The sequence below is a fragment of the Solea senegalensis genome, linkage group LG7 (assembly GCF_019176455.1).
Source record: "Solea senegalensis isolate Sse05_10M linkage group LG7, IFAPA_SoseM_1, whole genome shotgun sequence".
Classification (NCBI taxonomy): Eukaryota; Metazoa; Chordata; class Actinopteri; order Pleuronectiformes; family Soleidae; genus Solea; species Solea senegalensis.
Window position 1 is genome coordinate 18,388,893 of NC_058027.1, and position 11,656 is coordinate 18,400,548.

An 11,656-nucleotide genomic window follows, 5' to 3' on the forward strand; every position below is an offset into this window, starting at 1 on the left:
CAAGTTCATTTAATTGCCTAATATTGAGGCCCTGTAGTGCTCAATAGGTAGACAATCATTGTTGAATGTCGAATTTCCATTGCTGCTCTATTTATATCCACCTCACTGACAGGAGGGATGAGGGATTCAGTACAATCTCCTGAAAGGCTGCATGTCTCCACACAATGTCCCTGCTGCTCTGGCAAAAACACACACACACACATTAAACTTGAAGAATGAACACCCACTTTCAGAAAATCTTTTATTTCTATGCTTCCCAATTGAGGCAGACCTATGTTCATGGCCATGTTCACATAACATTGTGTACCACACGCATTCTCAGGATCACCTTCATAACCTTCTGTACCACACTTTCTCAGGACCACCTTCTTTAGTACCATATTTCCTCTCTTTACTGCCTACGTAGCTGTTCACAGAGTGAGATCTAGCGTTTATATTTATTAAAACTCCTCCTCTGCGCTTCGACAGCGGGACTCTTTGAGCAGGGTCAGGCGAGCCAACACCTCAGCCACCGACAATTCACCATGGACCTTGTTGTCCCTCGTGCGAACGTTGACATTGTTAGTCATCTTCTCCTTCTCTCCGACCACTGCCAAGACACAAGAAGACATAACAGCTTGACATGGGCCAAGTCACACCACACAAACACAGTTAGCCTAACACATCTCCTGCTCTGTGCAACTGTGGATGGGATCCTGGAATAAAATGTATATTACATTTATTATGACTGACCAAGGATATTTAATAGTATGATTTACCAAGAACCTTACAATTAAAAAGGTCTGGGCCAGGCTTTCACCATTGGTTCCTATGCATTTTGGTGTCTTTTTTATGTCTTTGATATGTGTTTGCTGACAGTGCAGAGTGCCAGGAAATGTGGGAGGAAAATAAGGGAAAAAATAATGCAGCAAACGTAATGTAAAAAGGGACTTGGTAATGTGTTAACCATGTTTCACACCACAGTAAAAACCCTGAAAACACTTGGCATTAGTGACGATACATAATATTTAGACAAAAACGACAGGATAGTCTTTAAATAACAGCGAACTTCACTGATAATTGTTTCCCTACATTTGGGGGGGTTTGTATATTATGTTCCTTTATATTTATAGCCACTACAATTACTGTAGTATGATGTTTATCCGATGTCTGACAACCTGACAACTTGAAATAAACATTAAAAGTGATTGCAGGGGAAACCTGGAGCAGTAAAGAGGGTGGTGAAAATGCTCTCCGACCTACTGTATGTCCAATCAATGCATAGATAGGATAGTACACTTCCTCACCAAGAATGAAGTTGTATTGGGCCAACTGTGCATTTCGGATTTTCTTGTTCAGAAGACAGCTAGAATCCAGGTCAGCATCTGCCATGAAACCAGCTTCTGTAAACAGCTTACATACCTGACACACAGAAATTCAAGTCATTAGTCCAACCCCCCCGTAATTATACAGCTCAAAACATTGCAGATAATGTACTGCTTTAATTATATGATCACAACTGAATGAAACACAGAAGATGAAGACATACACTCTTGGCGTAATCCTCACAGGAAGGGTTGACAGGCACCAACATCACCTGACGTGGAGACAGCCATAGAGGCCTAGTGGAGGGACAGATGGGCGAGAATTAAATAATCATTATGCCTGTTTATATATTAAAAAATAAGCAGCTTTACTGAGTGTTTCAGATGGATCAAAAAGGCTGGCCACCGTCAACACCTTTTTCACCTAAGCACCAGATGATTGAGTAGACAGAAAACAGCCTCACCATTTTCCTGCGTAGTTCTCCGTTAGAATGGCAATCATCCTCTCCACTGAGCCCAAGATGGCACGATGGATGATGACTGGTCGCACTCGGTCATCCCCGTCCTTCCTGTAAGACATGGCATCAGAGAGCACATTAAGAATTGTTGTGAAATAAATAAGCAGCTTTGTAAAATATCATCATTATTGGCCATCATTGTGCAAATGTTTTGTCAAAATAAAGTCTATAGTTTTTTTTTTTACCACAATGCTGTACAGTTTTCTTTTCTAAATCAGGGTTTTCCAAAATCTTTGACCACAAGAACCGGACAACAAATTGTCATATTTCTGATGGACAGACGGGAGGTAATGGAAGCTATACAGCACATCATAATTAGAGGGACTGCTGCAATTCTATGGTAAGTACCCATTAACTAGTTCCACATACTTCAACATAGAAACCTCTCATTCAAATGAATTGGAACACATTCTGAACAGACTGCTTTTATACTACTTAATGGTTCCACATACTCAAATGTAAAAGCTTCATTCAAAGTGTTCACAAAAGGTGGGAATTTCATCCCTCAATTCAGCTCTTTCATCACATTTACATATTTGTCACAGGTACAGTTAAACATTCGTGCATTTTCAGTCTATTACAGAAGTTTATGGGAATTGGTGTGTATTGCATGGAAGGTTCGGTTCTAAAGTGGATGACATCACATGCTGGAGTGGAGAGAAACTTACTCTCCAGGTCACAAATTTCTGTCTCTATACATGATTTTCAACCAGTACATAGACATATTTGTCCAGTATCATACCATGTGACTACCAAAGCACAGTGACTTACAGAATTTGAACTGTGACTCTCTGAGTTTCTCCGCAGAGTGTCCCTAATTTTAAAATTTAAAAAGCCTTCCGACACTTATGATGAAGACATTTCAGCAAAACAAACTACAAACATCTCTTTACAATGGGTGGTTTGGAAGGTGCGCCAGTGGTGGTCAAGTGCCACACGGCTGATTCAGATCAGCAGATTAGACTGCACACAGGTAATTGCACAGAGCAAATATTCAGTAAAAAGAATAAGTCTGTTTAGTTGTTGTAGAGAACAGTAGTAGACAACGCAACGCCAGGTCACAGTGATACAATACATTGTTGCAGCACCTTAGCTCGTCATGCTCTGGTGCCACCAGTGCAAAGGACTAACAAATACATTTGCAGTATACAACACACCAACTCAGCAATGTGCTGAAGTTTTAATTAGGTGACTCACCCCACGAAGGTCAGGTTGAAGCGGATAGGCAGCTGGAAGTCAAGTTGAATGGTTGCACACTGGTGGTAACGTCCAATTGCATCTTTGATCTTAATGTCAATCTGCAACGGAACAGAAAGAATTACAGCCATTTCTAAGCCTCAGGAAATCACATTTACTGTGCATTCGGCCAAAAATATCAGAAATCTTCTAACCTTGGGGCCATAAAAAGCACCGTCTCCAGGGTTTAATTTCCACGGCTCCCCAAACTCATTCAGGCTGTTTTCCAGTTGCTGTCCAACATGATAAATAACAGGTCAAGATCCTCTGCCTTGTACACATTTTCAACATTTATTACGGTGAGCCCCTTAGCAACTGGACAAAATTCTCTTGACAACATATGACCTAGAGAGATTCAAAAAAAGTGACTCACCCAGAATTTATCCTTCCATACTTTAGAGAAAGTCTGATGAATGATTAAAAAAACAACAACCACAACAACACCTTCACCTACCTTCTCAGCCTGGTTCCAGACAGCAATATCACCCAGATACTTTTCTGGACGAGTGGAAAGGTGAAGCTGGAAGGAGAAGCCAAACACGTCGTAAACACAGCGGAGGAAGTCCAAACAGCCCTTCATCTCTGACTCGATCTGTGGCAAATCAAAGGTAAAAGGAAGAAAGAATTTAGGTTTTCATGCGTTTAAATACCTTAAACCTTAAACGTTACCGTCACTTTAAAACCTGGAACATGTCACTTTAAATCTGTTAAATTGCACAACCAGTGTTCACTTTATGTACAGTTCTTATGTCTTGTTTATATGCATATGTTTACACTTATTTTATGCATATATGTTATTTTAGTTTTTTGTAATATTCTTATTCCTTGTATATATGCATATGTTTACACTTATTTTATGCATATATGTTATTTTAGTTTCTTTGTAATATTTATATTTTTCTTAATGTATATTTATACTTTTTTTTTACAAAAGCATCTCTTTTCTTTTCTACTTCATGCTGGTGTTTTGAGTGGACAGCAAAGTAAGAATTTCATTGTACAGGGAAACGTGTTTCTTTACTGTGCATATGACAATAAACACTTTGAATCTTTGAATCTTGAATCTTAAAATTGTGGAAAAAAAGAAAAAAGAATGATCTTTTATTGTTCCATAATAATGTTAAAAACCCTGACGTGATCACCTGGTCCATCGTGCAGAAAATGTGAGCATCGTCCTGCTGGAAGCGCCTGACTCTGGTCAGCCCAGTCAGAGTTCCCGACAGCTCGTTTCTGTGGAGGACCCCAAAATCTGCGAGCCTCAGAGGCAGCTCCCTCCACGAGCGAGGCCTGTGGCTGAACATCAGGCTAAAAGGACACAGAGAAGGAATTCAGATAAATAAGACATTCATAAAATATTGCATATACTATGAAATGGACAGAATTTGAGGAAACACTAAACATATTTATCATTTATTTTAATTTACCAGTGCCCAGGGCAGTTCATTGGCTTGAGAGCAAAGACGTCGTCTTCCACGGGGAAGGAGAACATGTTCTCGCTGTAATGTTGCCAATGACCAGAAGTCTCCCACAGTTTACTGTTGTAGATGTTGGGGGAGGCTACTTCCTGAAAGCCTCTTCTCCAGTACTCGCCCTAGAAAAGCAGCAAAATTGCTCTGAACTGAGCACAATCACGACTTCCGACACAAAACCAGGAGAAACTGCGAAAAAAAGAAACAAAGAAGCAGCTTTGTCCATTTGATGTCTGCAAGCTAAATATTTAAGGTCCTGTTGAGCTGTGAGGCAATTAACTGTGAATATGAAGCAGGAAGGGACTGAAATATGGTTCAACAGAAGACAAAAAAGAGGAGATACGATCCCTGAACGCGATGTGCTTAGTTCCAATAACTGCCATTGTATTGTTGTCATTACACAAAATTATAAATGAGAGCACATTACACAGCACGTTCCCACTGTTCAATGTTTCAGTGATGGCAACATTGAAGGAAATGCACAGCATGCAGGTCTTTTTTTTTTTTTTTTAACACAGGAACTGAAGGGACGTGATAATTATCTTGCACCATATCTGTGCACTAGTTTTCTTGGCTTTGTCTGGTGTGTTGAAGTTGAGCTGTGAACGTCTTCAAGATGTCAAATGTTTGATGCAAATACATCACAGAGCCATATTCTGCACTGCTCGAGATTGTGATCTGATCATGAATGAGTTTCTCTCTCGCCTACATAGTCACATGTAATGATGTGATGTACTGAATTTGCACCTCAAATCCAATACCACCCAACAACTCTTAGTTACAGCAAAACTGTAGTAAGAAAAGAAAGAGGGTTTTGTTGTGATGAAGCATGTTCTACTGCCTTGTTTTGTAAATGTTGCACTAAAAAAAACTGCTCACACGTCACTTTTGTTTAATATTAAAAAATACATAGTGTTTAAATTCTATTTCTCATCTTATTTATCCAACATTCAGGTTTTAATGTATTCTTATTCCCATTTTCCATATGGGCGGTGCAATAAAAGTACATCTGAAGCTTAAACCGAATCCTCAAACCTCTACAAAATGATGTTTACAAAATACACAGAACACCTTTACTGTTAATAATGTAAGCTCTGATTTGCATTTGGTCACATGCCTACCCTGATGAATTCAGCGAGGGTGTTGTAAATATAGGCTCCTCGTGGCATGAAGAAGCAACTGCCTGGGCTGAGGTCATGGAAGAAGAACAGCTCCTGATCCTGCGAGTCAGACAGAGAAGACAATTCAATGAATTCACACCCTTTTCTCTCTGTGCAGGTAGAAGCAGAGGGGAAACATGTCCGTGCACAGCAGGGGGGTTATCTAATCATCACATAACAGTCCATCTGTCTGTGTCTGACCACTGAAGTGTGCGTGTGTTATTCACTATTCCCTTCAAAAAAAAGACAATGCGATATGATCATTTACAAGTTGTCTAGTCTACATAAACCCAAATCATCACCACCTAAATCAAAGCAAAAGCCCAAATGATTAAATATTATAATGACTAATGTTTTGTCGGGCGCATTTGAAAACTGAATTAATCCGTGTCATGGAGCCCTCTCAGAGCTAATGAGAGACGAGTCGAGAGACTTCATTAACATCAATCCATAACAAAGAAAATGAGCGTGGACCGACACAGAGATACAACGTGGACCAAAACATGTGCAGCGCATTATTTAATAGCAACCAAATGATAATATTACTATATAATATTTGAAGTATTTTCGCAACATTTCAGTACCTATTAACCATCACTTACTCGGCTTGGATAAATGATGCTGCAGCCACTTTTCAGTTTTACATGATATAGATAACTGTAAATGATCAAAAAGAGCTTTGAAGGAGGATCAGTGGAGAACCAGGATAATTCTACTGTAGAGGGACAGGGTTTAAAAGTCTGACTCATTTATACCTCAACCAGGATTATTTGAGCCTCAATTATTGTGATAAGCTGACGAAACATTGTTACATTTCCTCTTACTTGGCCTCTACAGCTATAACTTGACTCTTGCATTTAATATGGAGCCATGTTATAATCCGTGCTCACTGAGGTGCTGCTGTCTGCATCGCCCATGCTGTGGAACCAGCTGGGGCTCTCAGATGACTCACAGCCAAGTGTGAATACACGGACACATAGCGCCCTCAGCTGGCAAAAAGCAGCACCAGATGATTTACAGCATGACAACATGGCTTTCATCCAGATGAATTATCTTTAAAACCACAAACTTAGACTCTCATGAGGAAAGACGCCTGCAAAAACGAGACGTATCAGACTCACTTTGCCAATCTTGCGATGGTCTCGATTCTTGGCCTCCTCCTGAAAATGTTCCCACTCCTTCAGCATCTTTGAGTCCGGAAAAGAAATCCCATAGATCCTCTGTAGTGTTTCCATGTCGGAGCGACCCTCCCAGTAGGTGGACGAGTTCTAACGACAGAGGTAGAAAGGTGGTGCGTCTTTACTTTTCCAGAAATACACATATTATAAATAAATTAGTATTATAACTTGAACGTACCTTATAGATCCTCATGGCCTTGATCTTGCCTGTATGTCTGACGTGGGGACCTCTGCACAGGTCAATCAAGGGTCCACATCTAACCAGGAATATTAATATACACAGCGGTGAATATTTACAACATGCATGCATGTATGTATATATAAGAAAATGATAATAATAATAATAATGATAATAATAATAAAAACAAAAAACAACATCTGATAAACTAACCTGTAGACCGTAGTAGTGGGGGTGGTGACTTTCTCGTTTAGAATGCGGCACTTGAATTTGTTGTACTGAAAGATATCAAGGAAGTTAGAGGTAATTCTGGGCAGAGGGAATATTCAGCACACACACACACACACACACACACAATAATGTTTGTCTTGCTAAAAGATTTTAGGAGAGGTAATGGGACCAAGTCATTTTATACATACACTTGTCAGTTCATTGATTTTCATAAATGGACCACTGATATACACCAAAAGCTGTCTTTCTCACCTTAAACATTCTCAGAAGTGTCTCCTTGCTGATCTCTAGCCTCTCAAAGGGCTGTTTTTCCTTCATCACAGTCTTACACAAAGTCTCCAGGTCCCCAAACTCGGTGCTGGACACCCCTCTGGAAAACAGCAAATGTGTTATTAACACTTATTAACACCACTCAAGTCTCTCAAAAACCACTCAAGACAAGTATCATGATGTCTATGTCATTACAGAATCATGTTATGTTGTGCTCAACAAAGCTACAACAGAAAAACACTGAAATACATAATTAAGAGTAGAATACAGTATTCTCCTTTATATGTAATCCTGCACTTTAGATTTTTCACAGTTTAGTTTTCTTCAGTTAGACAGACATCATGACGTATCGCTATATGATTGTCTTGCAATACATCGATTTTCACAGAATCGTTAATTAATAATTGTAATTATTGGCATCGCGGATCGTATTGTGAGTCCCACATATAAAAGAAAATCCAACGAGAACAGTAAAAACACAGAGAGTGAAAACTTGCTCACTTTTCTCCATCGAGAAACATGTCATAGTAGAAGCCATTCTCTATAGGCGGTCCATAACATAAACAACCTCCAAAGAAACGCTCCATTGCTTCCCCCAGGATGTGAGCGCTGGAGTGCCAATAAACCTAGGACGCATGGAAAATGTAAAATTAAACCAAGCAAGTCACAAGTCACTCTATTTATGCCCATAGGTCAATTTTATTTTTCAGTTTTAAGACAGTGGCATCCATTGACAAACAGCTTACACACATATAACATAATAATACCTGAAATGAAAACATTATAAAACCAAGTAAAAAGATAAGTGTTCTAAGCTATAATGATAAAAAAAATATAACAGGACCACTGGACCAATACTATAATAAACACAAAAGTGTGGCAAGAATAAAAACTGTAAAAAAGAAATGATTAAATAAATAACTTTTCTATCACTTTGTTTTACATCTCGGGGCGGGGAGAAGATTCATTTCACTATCTGCCTTCTACTAATAGCAAAGAATTAATTAAAGATGTTCTTTATACTCACAGCCTGAGCATCCTCATCGTCAAAGCGCAAGATCTCAAGAGAGCAGTCCTGTTCGAGAGGTCTGTCCAGGTCCCAGAGCTCACCATTCACCCGAGAAATCACGGCATTGTCAGCCAGGCCCTGGCTAAAAGACCAGCGCAACATGGTTGTCTCAGTATGTGTGTCCAAATGTAACACATTGATTTTATATCACCACAATGAAATAGAAGACGGGAAACCACACAAAAACAGGGGAGGCCACGTCTGGAAAACGTGCTGAAAAGTATTCATTATATTGATCAGATTAGTCACCATTAGCTACTAATATAATTGCAGGGTGAACAGACTTTGTGAAATACTGTGGTGAAGTTCGTAGCCAAAGGTTCAACCGACCTGATATCACAAGCACATTGGTATGGTGTGGTGACCCAAGCCTTGCCCGCCACCTTTCTTCCGTCTGGCAGCTCCACGGTGATGGGCTTGCCGTTTGTAGCTTTCTTCGCCAGGAGGGCATCATTCTCCCTCTTCAGCTCCTCGTAGAGGCTGAGGCGATCTGATATGTATGTAGGCCAAGGTTTCAGCTACAGTGGGGAAAAAGAAATGACAAAAAAGGATAAAACAACCCTTCTGCACCTCCTACTGATATCGTGCAGATAATATTAAACATTTTTTTTACAGTGATCCAGCCCACTGCAGCTTTAAACTCAAGTCAATAATTCTGAAAGGCAGTGAATGCAAGAGAATAATTCATGTGAAGAAGTGAAATGAGACAACATTTCTCCCCATGTCATGTCTGAATAAGGGCAACTTCAGTTAAAAGAAAGGAAAAAAAAGGTAAAAATCACCTCTTTCACCCCAGAGTTTCCTTGAGCCTTATCTTGCTTCTTCTTCTCCTTGTTCTTCTCACCAGATTTCAGTTCTGGGGCTGCAGCCTGTGAACAAACAGGAGACTTTAACAGTGAATGCTTCCAAGATACGTTATGAGCCTGAACATAGAGAAACAGTGAACGTGGTCAGTACTCACACACACACACGCACGTTGAGACAGCTACAGTTATCTATTACTTTATAAAAGGTGCACATTTTCAACTGCTTACATGAATATCTAATCAGCCAGTCACATGGCAGCATCTCAGTACACGTCAGCATGTAGACATGGTCATGGTGACCTTCTGATGTTCAAACCAAACAACAGAACAAGGTTCTGGCACATAGTTGTTTGTGCCAGACGGGTTTGTCTGATTATTGTTTTCCTGGGATTTTCATGCACAGCCACCTGTTTGTGCTGGTTTTAGAGAGGATGGCACAAAATAGGAGAATATCTAGTGAGCTGCACTTCAATAGGAGAACATACCCTGTTCATAATGAAGGTCAGAGGAGAATGAAAAGACTGGTTTAAGAAGATATAAAAGTCAGGGTAACCTATGACACTGATTAGAATCAAAGCATCGAAGCACTTATTACAAACAAGGTATGCAGAAGACCATCTCCGAATGAGCAACTCTTTTATCCTTGAATAAGATGGGCTACAGCAGACCACACTGTGTCAGTCTTTATTTTTATTAGGTGTCCTGTGTACCTGACCACGTAGCTCTGAAGTGTATTCTTATTAGGACGCATTGATTTCCAGTTGTTTTCTTCTCATTATTCCACCCTCTATTTGGCCGTAAACTTTCAACATAACTTCAAAACATTAAGCTCAATTAGGACATCATTGCTTGAATTTTCCAAATTGGAATATTTCTTTGCACAATTTTCCTTTAAAAATTAACTGAAACCTTAAAAAAAAAGTCAACATGTTCAGCTCAATTAGGACATTGTTCAGTCCATTCAGAAGTTTGGTTTTAAAACAAAACAAATGAATTGAGACCCACCTCAAACAAACATTTTCAGCCTTGTATTAAGTACCTAAAAGGGATACTTGAATAGTATCTTACCAGAAAATGATTTTGTTGGAAGTTGAAGTCACTTTTTATAATATTACTTATATTTCCACTTAAGTAAAAGTCTTAAAGTATGTGAAATGTACTTGAGTTTTAGCAGTAAACATTAAAAAAGCAAGTTTATTTTAACTGGGGGGTTGTGGGTTCAATTCCTGGCTCTGCTAGTCTACGTGTCCTTGAGCAAGACACTTAACCCATTCAATCCCTCATTTTACTTCAGCTTCTTTCTAGATAGTCAGACATTCAATTGGAAAACTGAATTCATCAGTTCAACGCGTCATTCATTACCAATGCAATGCAGAATGCCAGATTGACTTCAGCAGTAAACCCACTAACCCAATTCTTTACGTTTTAAGAAATGGTCTTATGTAGTTTATAAAGCCTCACTTATAACCACTTTCCAAAACCTCACAAATGAGATTCTACTGAACTTACTGGTCATGCGTGGCAGCTATTTCTGGAAATGTGATGGTATAGTTTGTCATTTCAGGCCCGCTACTCACAATGGCGGCGCTGTTAATATTAAACTGGGTAACATACTGAGCGCCATGCTTTCTCTACCTTATCGTTACTGTCAGGCCGCTTGTTTGTCTGCTTCTCTTTGCTGTTGCAGTTTTTGCTGCTGCTGTTGGTGGTGGTTGTTGTTGTTGTTGTTTTCTGTGGAGCTTTGACACACTTGGCTCCTTGTTGCCTCGTTCCCTTCGCCTCCTCCAGCTCCAGTTCCGCCTGCAGACCGCGGCGGAGGTGCAGCAGCCGGTACCTGAGCTTCTCGTTCTCGGCCCGTAGGCTTTCCAGCACCGGGGAGGCCGCTGCATCACCGACAACGACCAGACCTCGGCTCAATCCTTCCCGGAGAGCGCAGATTTCCCCGGTGAGAAGCCGGATCTGCTCCTCCTGGGCGGTCAAGCGTGCTGCCAGGCACTCGGCCATCTTTAAGTGAATGGGGGGGTCACACACAGACATTGACGGCTTACTTCCGGTGAGGGTGTGCTGAAAATAAAAGCCTAGAATTTAAATGCCTTGCGTCGCCTCTCTATTGGCTCAGCTAACTTAAAAGCGACACTAACGGTTGCCATGACATCAGGCTGACAGACACACAAGACAGAGAGACGTAATAGAGATTTAAATTGTTGGGAATGTTGACTCAAAAATTTTTATTTATT

The 11,656-nt window shown here is 40.1% G+C and overlaps 1 protein-coding gene across 1 annotated transcript; it reads right to left on the minus strand.

Moving 5' to 3' along the window:
• Nucleotides 1-227: 227 nt before the first annotated feature.
• On the minus strand, nt 228-11,460 carry tars3 (threonyl-tRNA synthetase 3). The gene is made up of 19 exons (XM_044030370.1): nt 11,055-11,460; nt 9,396-9,482; nt 8,944-9,131; nt 8,572-8,695; nt 8,046-8,170; nt 7,527-7,644; nt 7,257-7,321; nt 7,044-7,122; nt 6,809-6,955; nt 5,649-5,747; nt 4,483-4,649; nt 4,201-4,363; nt 3,513-3,650; nt 3,214-3,291; nt 3,020-3,120; nt 1,769-1,873; nt 1,529-1,601; nt 1,287-1,401; nt 228-589 (listed from the first exon to the last, which is right to left on the minus strand). The coding sequence occupies exons 1-19, from the start codon at nt 11,454-11,456 to the stop codon at nt 441-443; spliced, it is 2,523 nt and encodes an 840-aa protein (XP_043886305.1). The 5' UTR covers nt 11,457-11,460; the 3' UTR covers nt 228-440.
• Nucleotides 11,461-11,656: the final 196 nt, after the last annotated feature.

Excerpts from the sequence above, each read along its gene's own strand:
- tars3 (XM_044030370.1), bottom strand. The coding sequence starts at position 11,456 with ATGTCTGTGTGTGACCCCCCCATTCACTTAAAGATGGCCGAGTGCCTG. Across the intron at positions 7,322-7,526 it reads CACTTCTGAGAATGTTTAAG|TACAACAAATTCAAGTGCCG; the intron begins GTGAGAAAGACA and ends GATATCTTTCAG. Across the intron at positions 590-1,286 it reads CCAATACAACTTCATTCTTG|TGGTCGGAGAGAAGGAGAAG; the intron begins GTGAGGAAGTGT and ends GTGTCTTGGCAG.